This window comes from Harpegnathos saltator, unplaced genomic scaffold (assembly GCF_003227715.2).
Source record: "Harpegnathos saltator strain DR-91 unplaced genomic scaffold, Hsal_v8.6 scaffold117, whole genome shotgun sequence".
NCBI classification, from domain to species: domain Eukaryota; kingdom Metazoa; phylum Arthropoda; class Insecta; order Hymenoptera; family Formicidae; genus Harpegnathos; species Harpegnathos saltator.
The window spans coordinates 710,843-734,542 of NW_020229892.1; the positions used below are offsets into that span (position 1 = coordinate 710,843).

The 23,700-nt window shown below is 52.6% G+C and overlaps 1 protein-coding gene across 4 annotated transcripts in view; it reads right to left on the bottom strand.

Moving 5' to 3' along the window:
• The window catches only part of LOC105190890 (uncharacterized), a 190,597-nt gene that overhangs the window by 6,020 nt on the left and 160,877 nt on the right, over positions 1 to 23,700 (bottom strand). For all 4 annotated transcript variants that reach the window (XM_011153892.3, XM_025303828.1, XM_025303832.1 and 1 more), the window contains exons 4-5: positions 9,026 to 9,148; positions 6,279 to 6,467 (exon numbers count right to left, since the gene is read on the bottom strand). In XM_011153892.3, coding sequence (XP_011152194.2) covers positions 6,279 to 6,467; positions 9,026 to 9,148 — 312 coding nt within the window. The remainder of the gene's footprint in view (positions 1 to 6,278; positions 6,468 to 9,025; positions 9,149 to 23,700) is intronic.

The window sequence follows — 23,700 nt, forward strand, 5'->3', positions numbered from 1 at the left end:
CTCGCCGATTGAAAACGGCGCGACGTCCCCGTTCGCTAAATTTACAGATAGACCGTAATCGACTCCTCCTCCTCAGGAGAAGGAGGAGCTATTTTCTCAGCGCCCAGGAGGAATTAAGTCGTCGTCGTCGTCGTCGTAGTCATCGATTTTCCGCGGCTATTTATTATTACCGCGAATTCCCCGTGCGCGGCGGCGGCGTATTTTTCTATTTCCCCGGCCCCCAGCCCTGGAAAAAGCCATCGACGAAGTTGTCGAGCCCTTTTTGGGCCGGGGCCAAAGCGTGATGTACCTTTCGCTTGCATTTATTCTGCATTTTCCTCTATATTCCCGAGACGGCGGAATATCGTAACGAGAACGCGCGCGAGGTGCACGCGGAACCGTTTATTAAGGTATGAGATATCGATATTTATTTTGTAGAAAGCAGAGGCGGCAGTGGCGTGTGTATCGCGTTGCATGTTCGCGTTCGCACGTGTGTTTGTGTGTTTGAGCGCGTACATGAGCGCTCGTCCCTCTCGCTCGCGCGTTGTTATTTCGATATTCTCTCGCCAATCCCCGGGATGCGACGTAATTTCTTCTTCTTCGTTTCCGCGGCAGCGTCGTTCGTTATTTTGCAGTTCCGCCGCTTTCCTCGCCCGGATGCGAATGCGAGTTGCGGTGTAATTCCTGATTTTAGTTTCGCCGGAGAGTTATTTCGAATAAACAATTACATTCGCGCGGGAAGCTCGCGCGCGGAGAATGCCGCGCGCAGAACGACTCTCTCCTCGCCGGGGGGCAAATGCCGCAAAATGAATTACTCCCGAATGCGGGGTGAAATTGCGCGCGGAGTCGCGTCGGGTATCCTTCGATTTTATATTCCTCGGAAATCCTGTACGCGCGCGCGCGCGCGCGCGCGCACGATACGCATGCACATAAAAGTTTCACGATAAATATTTGGCGAGACCCGTCTCTCTCTCCGTTTTATACCCCGCAGCGCGGTATTCGACATTCGAGCTCGCGCTCCTTTCCGCCTCCTTTCCTGTATGATGCAAAGTTCACTGCGTTGCTTCAATTTATTGCTATTCCGCCGAACTCGGATGCACCGGTCTCAAGTGCATCCGCGATCCGCGCGTTGTACGCGAATTGACTATCTCGCGGAATCGCGTGTATTCTGAATAACTTCCCTCTCTCGGAAATACATACATTGCTAATGCGTACGTCGCAGCGGCGGGAACGCAGGGGTGGTTCAATTGTATCGCGTTAAACAGAGAGAGAGAGAGAGAGAGAGAGAGAGAGAGAGAGAGAGAGAGAGAGCCCGAAATGTCAAACTTACATATCGATCTCTCGTCCGCAATCCGCAATCTGTTCTCGAATCGGCGCGCCGCAATCTATCTATGAAAAAGGAGGAATTTCATCCCTCGTAGACGTTTCATAGATTTTTATTTCCGATAGCGCATATCGCGGCTGGGCATGCTGGGTGGGCGCCGACACTCGGGTAAATATCGGTCGAATGAAATTCGACAAAACGGCGCTAGGTGAGATGCCGCACCGATGTACAAATATCCGCATGGCCGATGGTGCAACGAGGCGCGTCGCCGTACAAACCAGCGCAACCGCAGGATGTGTATTTCGGTGTGGAGAGAGACGGGGGTGGGCTGGCGGTGTTGATCGGAAATGTCGGTGTGCCGTGAAAAAGAGCATCTTTCATCGCGCTCGCGCGCAGCGCGTGGATTTAGCAGCCGATCACGTAGCAATCACTACAGCCGCGCCAGGACATCGCGTTTGCGTGTGAAAAAGGACGACGCAGAGCGAGAGGGAGGGCAAGCGGGAGGGCGGGGGAATGTTTCGCGTCGCTCTCATATAACGCTCTCGTCGAAGCGCGAACTTTACCGTCGGAGACGTATCGCGACGACTTGCACGATGGAGAAGTCCGCGACTTGTCGCGACTTCTTAGCGTTCGCCACTCGCGACACTCTCGAAACGACACGACGCGGTCGCAAAAAGCGCCTATCAAGCACGGCGAACGCTCAGCAGGCGCTAATAAATCTCGAAAGAGGCGCGCGCTCGCCGGCGACTGTTATCGAGTCGACGCGCTCCATTAAATCGGGGCGACGTAAGCAGCGGTCTTCTTCGTCGCGTAGCCTCGCCCTTAGCTGCGACCTCCGGCCACGAGCCGATTGTCCGGGAAAGTAAAAACGGAAAATCGCGAGAGCGATATCTTGGGCGCGTCTTACCGCCCACAATCACCGGACGCGCACGGATAATAGCGATGATTGCACAAAGAGGTGATTAACGGCGGACACGGTATTTACACGCGTAAGGCGATTCGACCGCGTCCAACTTGGACGCAGAGAGTTGAATCCATTCCTCGTCCCAAATCGAATCCCAAAGCGCTTTCTCGATGTCGGCGTTTCGTGTCGAGTCAGCAGCTGGCGAATGCGCACGATCAAGATAGTAATATTTAATTGTTCCTCGTTACAACGTGATGAGATCGTATTTTCGCGCGACTCGTCGCTGACGAATCGGGCGCAAGCCCGAGTCCCTTTCAAAGCGCAATTCCGATCGCGTTGACTGGACCGGCGATAAACTTCCCGATCGATAATAAAAAAAAAGAGAAGCCGCGGTGAACAGCGCTACGTAAATTCCCGCGGTGAGCGAAACTCGCGAGTGAACGAGCGCGCTCGTTCGCTCGCGACGTCGCTTTCCTTCAGCACCGATTTGATTTACACCGCAGATTCGGCCGCGTATCGCCCACGCGAATCAGCTGGCACTCGTATAACACGCATTCGGCCGCCGTCGACGGTCAACCGCGCGCCGATAATCCGTTGATAACGTATCACTCGCGAGCGCTCCGCGTGCGCGCATAGCTCGAGCGCCATGCGTTCGCCCGCTCGCAGACAGACGTTGTTCCATTAGTCAACCGAAAACGCGCGCGTGCGCGCGCGTTTCTCCGGGAATTAATTATCCGACGTGCGCTTGCTCGTCCGTCGTTTGTTTCGGATAATCGAATTTCCAGTGCGCGGCGTCGCGCGCAACCAGAGAGAGAGAGAGAGAGAGAGAGAGACTGCGCTGGTCTCGGCTTTTGTATATTAAACTAATTTAAACGCGCGCGAGCGTGCGCCCTTTCTCTCTCTGTCTCTCTCCCTCTCTCTCTCTCTCTCTCTCGCTCTCGCTCTCGCTCTCGCTCTCGCTCTCTCTCTCTCTCTCTCTCTCTCTCTCTCTCTCTCTCTCTCTCTCTCTCTCTCTCTCTCTCTCTCCACTTCTCTTCACCCACCTGTCTATCTACCCAGCTATTTATCTATCTATTCGTTCGCCCATCTTCCTCGCCCCTCCTTGTCCCGTCTCTTGCAGTTAGTAATAGCAATGAACAAATGGGACGAAGCAAGCCGCGAGGCACGCGCTATTTGCTATCGATTACCGGCGGGCCCGAAAAACAATGGCCTATACATCGGAGAAATTGCGGCGAACATCGCGATACGGCGCGCTGGAAATGCTCGCCGATTGAAATCGCGAAAAGCCAAACGATATTATAAAACGAGCGCAACGGAGAAACCAAGCGGCGGCGGCGGCGGTGGCGTGACCGGCACAGCCGATCGATCGATCGCTTAATGAAAACACCGACGCGCGTTTTGTTCCGTTTTTCTCGTGTATTCTCTTCTTCGTTTTTTTTTTCATCCGCTGTATCTCCGCCCTCTAATTTCGTTGCATCGCCGCCACCCCGCCAGCAGTACCGCCACCACCACCACCACCACCACCACCACCACTACCGCCGCCACCGCCGCCACCGCCGCCACCGCCTCTACCGCCGCCGCCGCCGCCGCCGCCGTCGTCGATATGCGCGCGGTAGCAGTTACGCGCAAATAAATAACGGATGTTGTTGTAAAACGGGAATATCGGCCGGACTATCGATCATCTGGCCGCTTAATTATAGCGGGATTCAATCGCGCCCATGCTTTCTGATTAATTCAGCGCCAGCCACAGATATTTGGGCCGACTTTATCCGCGCGAAAGGTCACCGGGTTCGAGCGTCATCGACGTCACGCGAGCGACTTCGTTCTCGTTACTCAACGATTAAAACGTATTTTTTCTCTCCTCTTCCTTTATGCACGTTCAAAGAACCTTTGCCACGCGGGAGCGCGTCGCGCTCGCCAAGGAAACTCTAGACGTTATCTGCCACGACGAGAGACACGAAGAACGTGTGTGTCAGCCACGCGCTCTCGCCGCTAAAGATAAAGAGGAAACACGTTTTATCCGCGCAAGATCGTTCATGGAAACGGGACGAGCGCGCGATATAAATGTCGCGACCGAGGAGCGCGACACCCTCGCGGTGCGCTATGTGCACACACACACACACACACACACATGTTATGTATATATATATATATATATATTTGCATGCATGTGACCGCGACAGAGCTCTGCCATCGATAAATAAATCTAATGGCCAGCCGCAAATATAGCGCGAAACGACACGGACGCGGCTTGCCAAATGCGTCCGTCAAACCTTCGAACGGTTGAATTAATTAATTAGAATCGTCGTTGTGAAACGAGATGACGTGCTGAAGTGCCAGGTAAACCGCTACGCAATCGAATGAAAAGCAAATACTGCATACGGGGTGCTCGGATGAGATTAGCATAATCGAGCACCGCCGATCGGCGTGGTGGGCGTAATGATGAGGTGTGCACGCGCGCGCGCAACCGCGGTAATGTAACGTTTCGTAAACGTAATTCTAACGTAATAATCCCCCAAATCAGGAACAATCCGTCGTTATTACGTGTAATACGCCGTTGCACCGTAATAGAACGTATCGACGTGTAAATACGCACGCAACACGCACTCGTTCACGCGCTACGCGCGCGTTAATCGACGCGTGAAGAATTAAACGCGTGGCGCTTCGAATCGACGCGTCGCGCCGCGCGTGTCTCTCGTTCGGGGATGAGGAGAGCCGAGGATGCAGTATCGCGCGATTTTCGTCAGAGACGCGAGGCGGAAGGTCTCGTGACGGGACGGAAAACGTGCCCTCCGATATAAATAGCCGGCGCGCACACGTGCGCTCGAAAGATGAAATTGTCAGGAATACGATCAGGATTATGTGCTAAATAAAAAGAAAGAAGGAAAACGAAAAAGGAAAACAAGAGGGAAAGGGAAGAGAGCACGGCACTCACGGTGGTCGGTTATCGATGACCTTCTCCGGTCGGTAACTTATTTCCCCGTGAAATACGATATCGATTTCCAATTTGGCGCGCGCGTAAGTAGACCTTTAAAATGTTTATTGGAGGAAGACGCGGATACACGGCTATTCGTATGCGTGCGCGCGTTCGCGCGTGCAGAGAGACGATCGGGAACTTTACTTGGCCGACATTATTTGACCGCTCTGCGCAATGATACGAGGCGCACAATATGGCGAATTTTGGGGAATTCGTTGGGGAGGAGCCTCGCACACAAAGCATCATAAATAAATGTATATTTTATGCCATAATCGCGAACGCGTGAATTCCTTTGATCATTGGCTCAAGCTCAAGCGGCGGGGGACGTGACTTTACAGCGAATACGCTAACGTATTCCGAGCCGAGAATTAATTAATTACCGCGATGATTGACAGTGCGCGCCATGCCGGTGCGAGAGAGACCGCACTGTAAATACTCGCATTCCCGACGCGGTGAAGAAAGCCTCGCAGCTGAGAACGTACACAGCTAAAGTGTCTCACGAGATACATTTTCTCGTAGCATTCGCAAGATGCTTCGTATGATCGAGCTCGGCTCCGTCGCAAAAGCTCTCCTTCCGATTGTCAAAGATATTTCTCCGTTCGATCGAACGGCTCGCAGCGTTTTTCAAATAAGCCATCCGCCGAGACACTCGAGATACTCTCAGACAAGTATTTACGTGCAAAGTCCCCTTCAAACTCGGCCAATTCGCGATTCTCGAGAATGATATTCTCATCTTCGTCGCCGTGTTACCGTTGCCGCGCGAGCTCTATGGTTTCCTCTCGGACACGGAGCGAAAGAGCGAAAGAGCGAGAGAAGCAGAGAGAAGCAGAGAGAGAGAGAGAGAGAGGAGAGAGAGAGAGAGAGAGAGAGAGAGAAAAAGAAAAAGAGTAGAACAGCTTTACGCAGCCCGTGGCGAGCGAGAAAAAAGTTTTGCTCGTGTTTTGAGGCAACAGTACGTGAAGTAAACCACAAAAGAGTACGAGCTCGCCGGCTCGCCGACGGCTCGCAAGGTTGCGCCGGGCGGCAACGGCAACGACGACGACAAGCACACCAAATCGATCGTGTACATGTAAGGGGGGTTTTTTGTGACTCACATGGGAAGCTGACTGGGGGATGAGACTGAGCATTGTGCGCGTTATGGGGGTGCCTCGGGGTAAGAACATGCTTCCTGAAAAAGCAGAGAACCGCCGCCGTTACCAAGCAGCCTATGCTGAGTATCAGAAAAACAAGGGCGATGGCGAACCAAGTAGTCTGCATGCCCAGGATCGTCGATGCCTCGGAGTCTGAAATTACAGAGAAAGACCGTTGTTAATCAGAGACCGGGAAAAAAGTTCAATTTTCTTCGTTAGCTTCCGTCCCATCCGGGGACGACCGGCGGAATTGCATGGCGAGGAGGAGGGGCGCGCTTCGAGTTAATCGGGATGTAATGAAAGTAATATATATACATACACACAAACCGAGAAAGAGAAGGAACAAAGACGCGGCTGTAATTCTTAGTGATATGAAGTTGCGAATTTGTAAAAGGCGGAGCAGATAAGATTAAGCGGGCTTGTAAATCGGATCGCATACAGGCCGACAACACGCGAGCTCGGCTTACGAATCGACAAATTAATTCGGAGCGTGAGAGACTGTTCGTGATTAAAAAGCAAGGTGAAAAAGACATAAGAAGGAAAGGGAACAAAAATATGTACCATTTACGCAAAAGCGATAACTTAATCGCGAACCTAACGTCGCGATGGAATATAATTATGTTTTGTTGTCTCGATTAATTTCACGAAACGGAAGTTATCCGCACGAGATGCCAATCTTCGCTCTAAAATTTTCCCTTCGCGGAGAAACGTACTCGTTTCTGCGAGGATGAGAAATACACGCATACTCCGCGAAAAATTGGCGAAAAAGAAAAGACGAACGGCGAACTCGCTGAAACTTAAGCGTAGTAAGAGGCGTCGAGCCCCACCTTGCAATTACAGCCACGTTTCATCGAAGGCCCAACACACACACACACACACATACATATATGCACCTGACACGCGTGCACTTTCGACGAATCGGCAAATCGATATTAGCGACGTGTGCTTCGCGCTTCATCGTTACGGAACACGGCACGGTCGTAAGTAACGCGAGTAATAAAAAGTTTTTTATGGCCGACGGTAATTCCTGTTTTTCCTCGTTTGTTTGTTCTTTTTCCTGTTTTATTTTTTTTCTTCATGCTTTTCGACAAATCGATCGCGGACAGTTGCGTGCAACGGTCCAATGCGAAACGACTGACACGCACACGTACATGCACACACACACACACACACACACACACACACACACACACACACACACACACATACCGCACACGCGTCACCATCCTTCCGAACGATAAATTTTGCGAATCATTAGCGTGTCATTAGCGCAATTGCGGCGAAAGGTCCCATCGTGAAAAAATATACATGTATATATACAGCCGGCAGTCAAAAGTATAATTCTTATTTTTCTGCCGAGCACGTCCCCGTCCGCGTCGGGGTCGTTCCGCGTGCATGCACGCCGCCGCATCATTCGGCGAAACGAACGTTGATTAACCGCTCGTGAATGGAAGTCGAAAATTGTAACGAAATCTCGGCGAATTAACAAAATATCAGCGGAATATATGCTACATTTCTGCACGTTCGCGCTCACGTGGCCGCTCGGACATTATCGGACAGTGGAGTTTGTAATTTACTTGTCGCTGCTATCGCGGGCTGGCCATGGATATGTAATGAATACGGGGCAATTAACCTCTTTAGATATGTCGGCGTACGCGCGCGCGTACTTTCGGCCATTAACATAAATGTCATGTAAATTCTGTTCGCGTCCATTTGCTGCCGTTTTTCTGTCGTTTCTCTGAAATTGCAACAATTTGCTACGCTCGTACACAAAAATTGCGGAGGGGAGGGACAAATCGTCGTTCTTTCGCGCCGCGTTACGTTGGCGTTTGCGACCGCGGTGTATAAATCATCGACGTTGTGCAACTGCTATTATCCATCCCCTTCCATCCCCCGCCGCTCCCCACGTTCCCTGCTTTGGAAAATGGAAAATCAGGCGGTCTGTTTGTTTCACGGAGAAATTAAATCTAGATTTCCATAAATTAGATGAAAGAGCAACTTTCCTATACGGACGGAATTACCGTCGCCGCTCATACGCGCGCGCGCGCGCGCGCGCGCACACACACACACACACACACACACACACACACACACACATATATCCACGAATATTTCGCCTTCTACGAGAGAGTCGAGGGCGCAAATTTCCCGTGTTTCATAATCGCTTCGCTCACCGAATTGAAACAGCTTAATAGCCTCTAGATAAATAAATAACTTTTGATAACGCGCGTCGGCGCGTCGAATATTACACATAGACACACACACACACCCACGCACATATACATTTTTGAAATTTCCGCGCGTTCATTATCTGTTTTGATACTCGAAACTAACGGCATGACTAACTGTGCTAAATCATGCGAGATCGTATCTCCGCGATCTAAATCGCTTGGCTCATTAAATGTGGCGTGTTTCGAAAGATACATACGGGGTACACAAGTTCCTTGATATATGATACGAGCTTGATGGCGAACATATTGATCTCGTGTTAACTAGCACATTATCATCATCTGTGCCGCTAATTACCGCCGTTCGAAACGGCGCAGTACGATTCGACGCGCACGAACACGACATTTACGTTTGTGTCGCGAATTACGCGAAAGCGCATTTTCACTCTCTCTCTCTCTCTCTCTCTCTCTCTCTCTCTCACTCTCGCTCCACGTCGAATAATAATAAGCAGACGATGAATCGACCTGTTAATTAGGACTTACTGGCACAGAGGGTGGAAGTGGCCTCGTCGGATCCGTCGCCGCAGTGATTCACGCCGTCGCAGAGGAGATCCGTCTCGATGCAGAATTCATTCTGAGTGCACCGGAAATCCTTGCAAGTATGTTCTGCGGAGTAACGAGAGATCGTGCGTTAGTGTCTGTTGAGCGGAGGAGCGTGACGTAATTCTTGAACGCGACGTAATCGCCCGTTGCGCATTGCGCGTTGCGCGTTAAATCGTGATTCGTTTCGATTCGCGCTGCATTCCCTCTCCCCCCTCCCTCCCGCGTTTGGCAACGCTTCCGTTTCGCTTTCCTTTTGCTCTCTCTCTCTCTCTCTCTCTGTCTCTCTCTCTCTCTCTCTCTCTCTCTCTCTCTCTCTCTCTCTCTCTCTCTCTCTCTCTCTCTCTCTCTCTCTCTCTCTCTCTCATCTCGAGCGAGGCAACCGATAAATGCATGAGACACGGGCGCCGTTTAATTACCGCGGAACGCTAAAAGCCAGCCGCACGGTGAAAAAGTTACACGGTGTACTTTCTTCACCCGCCGTATCTCGCGCGGATGACCTCGTCGAAGGGTTGTATACCTCTCGACTCGAGTACCCTCCGCCGGGCGTCGAAGCTTCAATGACGAGCTATTTTCAGAACCGCTCGCTCGCTCGCGCACCCTTCGTGTGCGCGCGTAATTTACCGAGGCGGGCGTATTCGTCGCCGCTCACACGGCCATTATTTTCGGCGGAATCGCGCGCTACGAATTGCGCGAATGGAAAGCTCAATCGCGCGGACAAAGCGAGAGACGTCGAAAGCGGGAATTGTCGCGTCGTGCTCCGTTATACACGGAGGCACGAATGCCGTGAATGGCCGCGAGCTTAATTCGGCGAGCGGCGTGCGTCGTGTCTCGTATGAAAATCATCATTCGACCGCCCGAAGACATCGCACCAGATAAATCATACGCACTCGCGGCGGGATTCGATCGCAGCGGTTAATTGCGCGTGCGACGCTAAATTACTTAAACGCTGGCGATGCGAGAGATATCCGAATTGTACCCTGCGCGCTTCGCTTCGTGTAACGCTGGCCTGCGTGTGCGCGCAAATGCAGCATAACAAATCCAGATCGCTCCGACTTGCGCAGCTACGCGGTTATTGATAGTTTAATGAACAAATATCGCGTGCGCACATGTTCGGCGGCGCTCATGAAGAACAAATTTAATGAGATGTCTGATGAGATTGCGGGGTGATACGATTAATTAGCCGGTGTGTGCAATTTGAATATCGGCCATCTGCCCGGGTTCCAGTTCATCGCGCTATTTAATATGGAATTACCGGCGGCCGAACGGACAGGCTCGCCTCCACGCCAGCTCGCGGGGGGAAATTAGCCTCGTCCGAGCAGCGTGAATATAAAAGCAAGCGTTCGATTTAATTACAACGGGGACGGGCCGCGGGAAAAGGGCCGGAGAGACGCACTCGACTCGTGAAGGCATCCGCGGCGCGATTCAATTACAACGATCGCGAACGCCGCTCGGCTTCGGCATTAAGCTAATGACTTCGATAAGTTTACCCTTTCACTAATGAAATCTCGAATCTTTCATATAAAGCTGCGTTCTGCTCGCGAGCGTGCGCACGCGCATCGCGAACTAAACTGTAAATTAAACTGCCCGTTGTCAAAATTGAATTCGCGACGCCAAGTGCAGCGCTCGCTACGATATTTTGCTACCTCGTAAATTGACGCTCCAAGTCCTGCCCGCGCGAGCCAATTCGTCTCCTCTCGTTATCATTCTCCCCTGGCCTCCCTCCCCTCCGCTCTCATTATCGGCTGCTATTGTCGATTGTTGTTATTAAATTAATACGATGGTGCGGCTGGTCACCTTAATTTGGTAACACGGTTGGATCGACGGCCGAATATCTGTGCAAAACCGACGCACGAATCCACCGCCGTACCGCGGATTCGTACTTACGCTTTCGGGGACTATTCTGCGCGATCTCGAGCGCCGCAGAAGATAGCATTTCTCGCGCATTCCTCCGCCATCGATCCGCCGTAATTCTTGGGACATCTGGTCTAATTACGGTCCGACCGGCGGAATGCGAGTAATAACGAGCGATAAGTTTCAACGATCGTGAAAAAGCACAGTCTCCGCCAGCGAAGACAGCGATTTCCCTCGTTCCCCCGCAGTGGCTGGCAATTATAACTCTTCGGGGTCTTTTGGAGGATCGCAGGTGGGGACGGGGGGGGGGTGGATGAGCAATAAAAGGACCGCGCGGCAACTCGAAGGGATCGGTCGCGCGCGCGCGGCGAAAAATCGCCCTAGGGACGGTCGTACGTAATTTTATGTAATTTAATAGTTGAAATTCTTTCTCCTCCTCCCTGCCCTCCCCCTCGCCGTCGGAATTTCTGCGGAAGCCCTGCGGCAAAAATGGAATCACATATCCGCGCGAGTTGAACAGCGATCGGCTGCTGCGCGTAATCCAGCGGTATCCAGACGTTCGCGTGCGCGCGGAATTCCCACCGCGGGTGGACGCCCGCTTCCTTCGTAAACCTCGAGGTTAATTAATAATTATAAATCGCCACCGTGACGATTATCTCCGTACTGCGAGGGAGACGTGGTGAGAGGAAGATGACGGGGACGACTGTACGTATGTATGTACCGACAGCCGCGGCAGAGTCAATATTTAACCTCTCGGATTGGCCAATCATTTAACGTCCGACGGTAGACACACCGTATACACACTCAAATATGCTCAATATGTCGACGAAATTAACAGTCGTGGCTGTGTAAACGGATGCGCAGTCACGTCGCGCCGCTGATGTGCAGCAATACCGAGTGTTATGCACATTCGCACGCTCGCGCGGCCGCATGCGTTCGCAGCGAAGGTTCACGGACTCGTGCGCGCGTGCACATACCGAAGAGGATGGGATTGCTCGCGCGTGATAGTCACGAGATAGAGATTTGCTCCCGCGGTCGCGGATAATCGGGAAACGCGCGATTTTTCGGCGCAAAGTGTGAACTGTTGATCGACCACGATCTTAACGTTACGAGCCTCCGGCTCGTTCCACCGAGACGAGAGAGAGAGAGAGAGAGAGATTCGCTGCTGATTTAGGAATTAAATTACGGGGGATAAAACACGTCGAGTTATAAATAAACTCAATTAGAAGTTGCAACGTAACTTGAAAACTTGAAAATGTGTAGCCTGGAAAATTGCGATGTTACAACGTATTATATTAAATTTCGCGCGCAAAGTCCGCAGGCGATGCAAGGGAGACGCGCGCGCGCGCGCGCGCGCGCTAGCGCTTAATATGCGAGAATAAGAACGTAAAATTAATTATGATATCAAACAAAGAGATAAAGCGTCAAAGGTACTCCTCGCTTCGGCGCAAAGGGCGCCAACTCTTTGAACCAAAGGGGAATCCACCTCTCGCCTCCGGGGAGGACCTCATTAAATCCCCGTCGTACAAGATATAACACTTGCACGCGACAGCACGCGGCGGTGGCACGCTAACTTCGTGTATGATCTTTTGCGGGAACGCGCGCAATTTTCCGTCCGTCGACGGCGCGCGCTCGCAAAACGGCGAATCATCGCGGACTGTTAAAGAAAGACAGACATCGAGTCGCGATATTATAGTTTTTATTATTTCACTCTATTTCGTCGTCTCGATATATTCCACCTGCGTTTAATCATTTCGCAGTTTCAATAAGCGATTTATCAATTCTCCAGCGTGTTTGGCCGCAGGTAGAATATGCGAGGTGAGCGAATATGGGGGGGGGGGGAGCAGTTAATACAAAGAAATGACGGATGAGTAAACCGTGTAAATTCCTTCTTATAATTTGATCATCATTTTTCCAATAGGATCGTATCTGCGTTAGCGTCAATATCAGTGCAAGTTCGAGTGCCACTACGAAGCAGCCAGGGTCAGGAAAGCAGGACGAAAAACGCAAGATACTGGCGCAAAACACGAGCGATACATCATATACTTTCGGGTGAGTTGAAAACTATTTGTTACACGCAGTACGTGCGTTTTTACAGACGAACTTACCGAATAAAACTTACGAATAAAAAAAAGAAATAATGAATAAATAAAAAATAAAGAAATATCTCGAGATTTAGTTCGGCATTCGTAGCCCATCATTATTTGCATGTTAATTAGTTTCGTGAATCTCGGATCATTCGTCCACTTGCATATGCATTTATCTTATAAGAAGTAAGAAATGATTTAAACAGTCGAATAACGAAACGCGAATTTGCCCCATTAATTATGCCCCAGCCAAAGATCGTGAATAATTTGCAACTGCGATCATCGACCCTAGTCTTTAGTGCAAATTTCGCAATTGTCGATTGATATGTCCAACTGCGGCTACTGCGGCGGCGGCAGCAATTTCCCTTTTATTTCACACCTGTCGGAGTGACTTTTCTCTTGTTTGTCACTGTTGTTGTTGTTGTTGTGGTATCGAGTGCAAGCTTTCGGCCTTCCGGGTTTTCAGTTCTCTTTCTCTCCGAACGGATTATCTCGGATGATCGCGCGTGGTTACGCTTTTTACAGAGGTGGTCTTTTCATTATCGCGGCTCTCGCGCGTTTGGCCAACGCCATTAGTAAGAATAATGCGGTGCTCGCGAGCGCGCTCGCGAGCACCGCATATTGCATGTTGATCCTTTTTGCGCTCTGTACACAGATACGCGCGCTGACCGCGTGTATCTGTCGCCGAGTTTGAAATAGAACGTCGCGCCGCGGCGACATTGAGACACGACCGGGTTAAAAGTGCGAAACTAATGGACTCATGCGTTTCCATTAACCATCGGGCTCCATTACGCATTGATCACCTACGCTACCGGAGATTAATTCGCGCGCATTCGCAAAGAATTAAATTTGCGAAGATGAAACGATCCATATTTTATTAACATAGGTCGAGTGATTCTATTTTAACGAGAAAATGTACAAGCTGATTTACGGCGTATATTTTTGCTTCGTGTTATTTCGCAGTGGCGGAGAATTCGCGTCTCCCGCTTCGTCTGGATTATTCATTTTTGCTTTTTATCTCCTTTATCTTGTTTAAGTCTACGTTTTCGAAATATCAGCGGACATACAACCGGCCCGGCCGCTTGCTGAAAATGAATCCAAGCGACAGATGCATCTCCTCGACATTTCGGCCGATATTTTAAGATATCGATCTTGCCCCAAACTGCAAAATTTCAATTGTACTGTTTCTTAAATAGTATTCAGGTCAACCTCTAATACGATATATATTTCGGGTCGAGAACCCAATTGCTCTCTCTCTCTCTCTCTCTCTCTCTCTCTCTCTCTCTCTCTCTCTCTCTCTCTCTCTCTCTCTCTCTCTCTCTCTCTCTCTCTCTCTCTCTCTCTCTCTCTCTCTCTCTCTCTCCCTCTCTCTCTCCTCCCCTCTCCCTCTCCCTCTGCACGACACTCTGCATCGACAGTCCGATGCTTGTTTCCCGGCGAAAGCAAAAAGGTAAGAAAAATATCAGCGGGATGTGAGAAGGACACAATGTTCTATTATAATCTAGCGGGTTAAACGCGACTCGCGTCTGCTCTGATCCGCGCTTCGAACACGGACAATCGCGACAATGGTCGTCGCACAGGAAGTGATTTCGACCGCGACAAGGCAGTCACGCTCGCGTAATTTGTGCCATTTATTCGAGCGGGGTTCATTGTGTCTCGGCCCCCCGGCGAAATTCATAATTAAAAGCCCGGCTCGCTCCAAAGGGTAGTATCGACCGCGGCACATCAGGCTACAAATGACGCGCGTCTCTCGTTATTATTTGTTTGCCGATCGGCTAACGAAACGTAAACGCGAGCCCCGCCCGCGTCGCTTCCTGATACACGCCGCCACTCATCGCTGTTATTTGCGTACAAGTGTGCGAGGGATTAACGCGGACGATCGCGCCCTATCGTTTGCCCGCCAACCATTCCGATTTCCCCTCGAGAATATTCCAAAGGATTTTCCAACGGAAAAGCCCGCCTCTGCCACTTCCTCTCCCTCGGCAATCGAAATTTGTCTTATCGCGGCAAAACGCCGCGCGGCGGCGCCCGCACCGTTTTGCTTGCTCGCCGCGTGACAATCCGCGCTCGCAAGAGCTCGCAAGAGAACGCGGTGAGGTCGCGTGAGGGAGGATCGCGTGTTACAGTCCGAGCCGCTGCGCGATTGACGATAATGCCGCCGATGATGACGTTAACAGTGGTAATGACGGTAATCGCAGGCTCCCGTAAGAATGACGCCAAGCTCTGTCCGGCGCTCTCGCTGCGACCTCTCGCGGCTTTCGCGCGTTGCCGTAACCGATCCTGCGATTCTGCGATCCTGCGATCCTGCGATCCTACGATACGCGATCGCGCGGAATGGAGGAAGAATCGGCCCAGCCGTCAGAATTTAGCGCGCTCTACGCGTGTCATTCTCCCCGTGTAACGTGGCGACGTTATCTCTCAATCGTTGCCGTATTTATGGCACACACCGCCCACAGCCACCGCGCACACCGCGAAGCGAGACTCACGACCCTTTTAAAAGCTATTATAGCATTTTGTAAGCCCGATGACTCTGCGACATCGTTTTTTACCCGCCATGCATAATGCATCGAGCTCGAGCACGACTCACGGGGACTTTTTTCTCCGAGCGACAGACGCACCCGCGACTCGAAGAAAATTATTAATAAATCACTTGTCGCTCTCGTTAAACAGAAGTGCTACGCGCAAGCGGAAAGTAGTTCGGAACGCCGAGCGGCAACGGATGCGCGCTGAAAGCGGATCACCCCGTTGCGGCGGCGAGCGCGCGCGCGCGCGCGCGCGAGCGAGCGAGCGAGCGAGCGTATTCGACGTGGCGTCGGAATAATTCGCGGCGTTTAAGTCAATCGCTCTTCCCCGTCGCATTTTACGACGCGTACTCGGAATTTCCCCGCGGAATTTCTCCCCCGTTAACTTTGTGCTCGTCTCTGTTAGAGAGCTGTTTCGCCTGAGAATCCTCCTTTTCCCCTTCCCTCCCGTTCGCTCGCGTTCTCTCGCTCGCTCGCTCGCTCGCTCGCTCGTTCGTTCGTTCGTTCGTTCGTTCGTTCGTCTCTCAAATGAGGACGTTCCCTTTATCGCCTCGTATCGCATCGTATCGCGATGTGAGGCTCGCGCGGAAGAAAAGAACTGTGCGCGCGGCGCACAACGGACGGCGCACGACGGCGGGACTTCGGCGTTCGCGTTCGCGTTCGCGTTCGAATGCACGCCTATTAATTTCCCAACGACGTGTAATCGCGCGTTCCACCGACGTAAAATCCATTCCGGCGGCGGTGCGCGGCCCGGACCGGGGAGTCGGTGGTTTCGGATTACAAATACGCCTCGTCTCTCGCTCCGTTCTGTGCAACCACGGGCCACCGTCGCTGGGACGTTGGTGGTCGTGCTTCGCGTTACGGAAGCATCATGCAAATGCATAAACACATTATTTGCTTATACCACCGGGGCGAATTTCTGGCTGTACAGCGGTGCGCGGGGCAGGGCAACAGAGGGCGGCGAGGGAAACAATGTGGGGAGAGAGCAGAAAGGGTCGGCGCGGCACAGTAGCGCGGCCGCGCCGAGAGGAGGGAGAAGGCGAACTCGGATAACCCGCGAGTAATTGAACCTTCGCTCGACGCTTCGAGCTGACGTTCGGCTAAAACAAAAACCTCTTCGGCGCGTCTTCGCGCGGATAAACGCTTCGAACGAAAAAAGACCCTATTGATCGGTTCCTATCTTGAGTCTGTCGCGAGCTTCCTTCACTTCACTTGGCGAGCCGCGATCCAAAACGGTGATTCAGCTCCGCCGAGAGGAAATCCACTTCTCCTCTTTCGCTCGCGAGGAATTATTAATCCTCCGAGAATTGATTAGCCGGCAGGCAGTCGACATCGGTATCCGCCGAAACGAAACTCCTATGCCGCGCGTCGCTGAACCGTGTCGCAGGCACCGCGTGATGGGGAGAGAAGAGTGCAGCAAAAGGGCTGGAAGAGCGTTCGCGTGCGTATTTGTGCGCGAGCGCGTGGTATGGGAACTATCCGTATGGAAATCAGCCCTTCCTTCACATCCTAATTCCTCGTTCAACCTCGTGCACGATCACCTCGCGTGCGAGCGCACGCGATGAACGCGCGCGTAGCGAGCGACACACCCTCGCCGCGACTGCGAGGGTGCTGTGCCCGGTACACGCCCGGCGGTGTTTATTTCGCCGTTGTCTCGTCGTCCCTCTTTCTCTAATTCCCTTTCTTCAGCCGATTACCGCAGTGAGAAGCGCGTTCGCAGCGTCGAGCCGGCCTCGGCCGCGCGCGGAAACTCGGTCGAGCGTTCCTCTCGTCGTCGTCGTCGTCGTCGTCGTCGAGGGTGCTCGCGAAGAGGGTGCGTCGCCGATCTCCCGACGCAGGGAATCTCAGGGACGTTCGGTAGCTTGACGTCTCGCGACGATCTGCCGACGCGCGCCGACTTTGCGATAGCGTACGCCACCACCAGCTGAAACGACGCGCGGCGTGTCGGTTTGTCGGTAGGTCGGCGGAACCCACTCGAAGCTCGCGTGAAGAGCGCGCGCTTCAAGGCGCGAGCGAGCTAATGAATTTCCCTTCCGCCGCGCCGCGCCGCTCCGCTTCGAAATTGCTCGTTGCGTCGCCCATTACACGGGAGGCGGCTCGTTAAAAGGCCGTTATTACCAATCTCTCGAGGCTGTAACTGGATTTCGGCGCGCGACCGGCCTGATTCCGAGGCGACTCCGTCGCCGGAATTTCGCCCGCGACAATTTTACGACGTCGCTTGCCACGCCGCGCCGTCGCGCCGCGCTGATCTAACAGCGAGGCGCGCTTGATCAAGCATGCGGATCTTTCTACGCGCGATGCGCGTGATTTTACACGACGACGACAAGTCGGCGCGCGAGTTTGTTCCGTAGCTTTCTTCGCGACCGCGCGACTTGCTGCGGCGATACTCTCCCGGCAAATCTCGCTGTAAAACGCTCGAGTTTCAGAGGCGGCACTCGCAAGAGAGCGCAGCTAAAACGTTAAAACTTCCACGCAGTCGACCCGTTCATTTACCCGGCCGTTGCCTCGTGGATGACGCTTAAAACTGTCACGTGCGAAGCGAGGGTGTCGTTGCAGGCAAACGTAAATATTACAAGAATCGCGCTCGCGGAAATCGCGCACGGGGAAACAATGCGAAATGGCTCTCATAAGGGCAGCCAAAAGTCAATATCCTGGCTGGATGCAGTCGTAAAAGCGGTGGGACGGGGCCGGGGAAAAGAGAGAGAGAGAGAGAGAGAGAGAGAGAGAGAGAGAGAGAGAGAGAGAGAGAGAGAGGGGAGGACAAGGGGTGGCTGAGGGAGCAGGGCGGCCGCCGCCACCGCCACCGTCGCCGTTTCGAGTGAATCGCGAGCGTACTTTTCTCCACGAAGGCCAGCCGGCTGGAGGCCCCGCATAAAACCGTACGAGCTGCTGCTTCATTCATAAAATGCATCGCGTGTCTGTAACGTTACATGTGATAGGGGCGCGCCGGGGGAGAAGGTGCACGCAGCGAGAGTCGCGCGAGGCAACAATCGTGAGTCGGCGGTGTTGCAAACGGGGCGGCCGGGAGGGGGTGGGGGGTTAATGCCCGCGTATGATCGAACGTCGTGCCTCTGACATGTTGCGCGCTTCCGCCCCCGCGTCTGAAATAAAGGGGCTGCCAGACGCAGCTTTTGTCATCGCGGCGGCATTTACATTCGGCGAACGGCGTCTTACTCGTCTACCTACGCGCGTCCATTCTGGACGAAATCGGATGGCTCGCGATCGTTAATGTCGAGTTTACGATTATTGGCCTGATTATTCAGCTTGATGAACGATCGATGAACGCATAGGAGAAACTATTTCCGCCGTGAAGAGTAGAGGGTGTTTGCTTGTCGTCCTCGCGGCGATTTGGATCCGGCCGTGACGGACGCGATTTCTCCGTCGGAGCTGAGGAAGTGTCGCGGAAAGATCCGAGCGAGCGAGAGGAATCGATCGAAATTTTGAGCAGTTGGCTGAGAATTTACGGCCGCGACGGAGCGCGTTCAGGCTTGATAGGCACTCTCCCGTTAATCCGATGGCGTAATACGGCCTGAGAGACGGGCGGGTTAAGCTACGGAGAGAGAGACAAGCGCCTAGCGCCGTAATGATTGTCTCCGTGGCGGCGATCCGTTTCTGTCCGTAATGGAAATGTCTACAAGCCGCAGCGCTGTGTACATTTTATGTCAGTGTCGTGCGGGAGACACGCTCCGGATTGACTTTAATGTGCGGATTAAGGCGGCCATATCCGAATCCCCGCGGATAATCCTGCCGGGACACAGTCAATTAAGTCCAAGTGAGGACCGGTAAGCTAAGGATCTCCAGCCGGGGAATCCTTGGAATCGCCCTTTAGGATCCGACGCAGCCGTGTCGGATCGGTCCGACGTGCGCGAGCGCGCTCGTTCGACCCTTCGTTTCGTTTTATCGCATGCTCGCTCCTTCGTTCCTCGTTCCTCGCCTCTCCTTCCCCTCTCTCTCTCTCTCTCTCTCTCGCGCGCGCGCGCGCGCTCTCGCGTTCCAGCAATATTTATTGTTAAAACAAAAAGAAGAGCCGCCTTTTTCCGGATCGGATTGACTCGTTTTATCCGAGTCCCGGACATACGGACCTTTCCAAAGCCATCGAATCAAGAGCTCTTGTTTTATCCGCGAAAATAAACGCGAGCGGTTTTCCGTAGAGATTACACGGACTTTAAAGGTATCAACGGTTCAGGCGCAATTTATACACAGGTCGCGTGTTCAATTTAAACGATACACGTGTGTGTGTGTGTGTGTGTGTGTGTTTTCTTTTTTCTCCTCCTTTATTTTTCGGCAAACTGAAATGCACGGAGGAGATCGCGCTTTTCATATACGAACGCATCAATTTGACTCACTCGCGCGTGTTGCTTCCTCCGACTCTCTTTTTAAACAATCAGTTTGGATCCTTCGTCCTTCGTTCCAGAAATCCGCGCGAAATCGCCGTCAGTTGCGGAATCACGGCTGGATACTGCGCCGCCAGAGTCGTCAATTTCTCAAGCCGATTTCGCAGTCTCGCGATGAAATAATAAAGAATCGCGCCGGCCGCGCGACTGGCACCGTTAATATCGAACGCGGCGCGTTTCGGCTTGCGTAATCGGCGGCGCTGAAGCGCGCGCGGGCGCGCGCGCGGAAACCGTACCGGATCGCGCTTTAAAGTACGATTAAGCGATGCTTTACGCGATCGCGGAACAGGATAGGCGAGAGCGCGCGTGCATTTAGGGATCGTTCGCCCTCGACGTACCTATATACGTACATAACTGGCGCGCGTTCTCGTAAATCGCGCAGCTCCGGCGCAGCGATGGCGTGACGCTGATTAAATTTCATCGGTGCTTCGCCGTCGTCCATTTCGACCAAGTTCGGCCGAGCGAACGAATGACAAAGCTTCTCGCGCTCGGCCAGTCGACACGACATATTACCCGCGCTTTCACCCCCGCCGACGTTGTTGCGCTTTCATCCGTTATAACGCGAGACCGAGCCGTCACCGCGCGATTCCGCGAAATCTCGTCATCTCGCTCGCGATCGGCCGCGATTGATCGAGAACGGCGTTCTCGATCTCGAAACAGAGTTCCGCTTCTCCTCCGGGGACGCTCGACACTCTCTCTCTCTCTCTCTCTCTCTCTCTCTCTCTCTCTCTCTCTCTCTCTCTCTCTCTCTCTCGCTCTCTCTCTCTCTCTCTCGCGGTTCTTCTCCACGCGGATGATAATTATCGCTTTCGTTTGACAGAAATGAGCGATCGACGAGAGAGACACAGAGACCGAGAGAGAGAGAGAGAGAGAGAGAGAGAGAGAGAGAGAGAGAGAGAGAGTTAACCGGTTCGATATTATTGGCGCGCCCTTATTGAAGCGTCAATTTAAATACAACTCCGCGCTGCTCGACGTGTGACGCTGGATTTCGCTATAATTGTGCGCCGGGAGCAAAAGCTGCAAGCCTATGGTATCGACACGTCCATTCTGTAAAACGAGGAGATTGCCGGGTAAAGTGAAACTTTAAGCCGGTTGATTGTATGGAATTATCGTACGCGAGCGTGCGCGAATAAAATCAGTGGGAAATAAGGTACGCTCGGCGTAAAAGGGTTTAAACAGATAATAATGTCTCCATTGCTCGCGATTGTTGTTGCCATGCGCGAGCGTCGACTTTTGGAAAAAGCCTTCCCACACACGGAGATCTTATCGAAACAGTGAGGGCGGGAGACGCGGAGGGAGGGAGAACGATATGATTTGTGTCGTTTGATACATGCACGCGGTCTAGAAAAATTGTGCTTACGTTCGAGTCGCTCTCTAAAATGCAACTTGAGCTTTCCAGAGTAACTGATGCAGAGAGAGAGAGAGAGAGAGAGAGAGAGAGAGAGAGGAAGAGAGAGAGAGAGAAAGAGAGAGAGAGAGAGAGAGAGAGAGAGAGAGAGAGAGAGAGAGAGAGAGAGAGAGAGAGACGCGCACGTTCAAATATATCGAGTTTTTCTCTCGTGTAATGCAGGCACCGTCGACAAAGAAACAATCTCACGATATTCACATTACCGTGAATAAATATTCACCGCGACGAGAGAAAGAGGACACATCGTATCGTCGACACAGTGATCGATAGCGATGATCGCGCGTCGTGCGATGTCGCTTGAAAATGAAATCAGTCTCTTGTAACTTCAATCGCCCTTCAAAGTGGTTAATTATCGTTGTGACAATGTCAACAGAATCGAACAGAAGGGGATTGGATCCGTCGAGCTTGCTCCGAGACGGCCCTTGGCCGTCGCGTCGGCTCTCCGGCGCGGGCGGCCCGGACGGCGATAATTCTCGACTTCCTGCCGCAGCACGTACGGCCAGGCGGAAAAGATTGATACGGCGGCGCGTCTCTCGTTCGCGGTTCGGACGACACGTCTCTCTATGCGCGGACAAAAACGTTGCGGGGGCGCGCGCGTGATATTGAGAGGAGGAGAACGAATGCTCTTTCGGAGCAGAGGGTGGGCGCATCGAAATCGATATGCGGATGCTACCCGACGTCGGCAGAAGCGGGGAAGATTGAAAGTGCGTCCGCACGACGGCAAGAATTGAATTCGTCGGGCAAAAAGAGAAGGTCGTCGACTGGAGAGCTAGCGCGCCGTAAGACCCCGGACGGTCGAGGGGGCGAGCGAGAGAGAGAGAGAGAGAGAGAGAGAGAGAGAGAGAGAGAGAGAGAGAGGAGGTCTGTCAGAGGACGAGATGGGACGAAATGGAGGTACTCGGAGGAAGTCGAGCGCGATGGCGCATGAATCATCCTTCCGATCGAGATCACTGAGAAAAAGGGACCTCCCTGACGGCTATAATGCCGCGCGCCAGAGATGAAGTTATTAATTCCCGCTGTTGCACTCCGCTCGTATCTTTCGCCCCCCCCCCTGTTCCCTCTCTCTCTCTTTCTCTCTGTTATCTTGCAGAATTAATTTGGCTTCCACCGACTGAGATCAGGGCTACATGGATATTGAGTGGTAGGATTTTTCCTCCGACTTGCTGTACCGAAATTTACCAGAGATCTTTTGCGATACGTACCGCCTATCTGCGGAACTCGTTATCTGAGAGGAGATAGTATTACTGTCTCTTCGGTTAACAAATTGAAACGTTTGCTATTCAGCTTTCTGTTGGCCTCGCAACAGCGGCCTGCGACCATTTCGACTTTAGTTTATTATTCTATTGTATCTACTCGTCTATTGCTCTCCAATTGCTCACTTTTTATCTTTTCTTTCGCATTTTTATACCGCTTCTGGCACTCCTGATTTTGCATACTGTAATTCTAAAGATATTGCGTCTCAGGGTACGAATAAATTCTATTCACACTCTCTATTTCGCTCGCGCGCGTCTGGAACACGACGGCGACAACGAAAACAAGCCGAGGTGATGAAATAAAAGAAGCAGTGAATCTCAAGGATCCCCCTTTGGGTTACGTAATTTCATGAAACCGGCATATTGCGAAATGCAGCGCGATGAGACTCCGGAGATGAGAGAACAGAGCGGCGGAAGAAACGCTCGCGGGCGCGAGCACCGCAATTTCATCGCGCGATCGTCCTCGTTCGTCAAATTGCGCGAAGCGATTCCAAATTTTTATCGCGACAGACCCGTCAGCTTTGTTAGCGCCGATTTGCTCTATCGATGAGGCGTCATCATCGCGCACTGTTGCTACACACACGCAAACAGTCACCGCTTGTTCCCTGAGCACCCCCGTCGCGATGAAAGTTAAGGACTGAATCACCGAGGACGCAACTAACTATTTGAGCGAGATTGAGAGACTTGGTGGCGGCTTGCGCTTAAGTGCCTCGCTGGATTACACGCTCGGTGCCGACAGCGATGCCGTCGCACGCGCGAAGACGTGTTCCGGAGCGTATTCGAGCGTGGCATTTTCAAGCGCGACTCGCGACGGTTCCGGGGTTTCCCAGGTTCGCAGGTAAGAAGGAAGGCCACCGGGGGTGAAGGGAGCGCGTCGTCGCGGTGTTGTTTCAACGTCGCGTTCGGATATTTACGAGCGCGACGTCGCTCTCGCCGCTTCGCGAATGCGATCTCTCGTGCTCCTCGTTGTCGGCGAGGACTTTCGCTCGCGCGCAGGGAAGCGTGATCAGATCTAGGCGTGATTGTACATCGGCAGGAAAATCGCCGAACGATCTCTATAAATTATCACGCGCGCGCGACTATCGTTCGTCGCTCGAGAT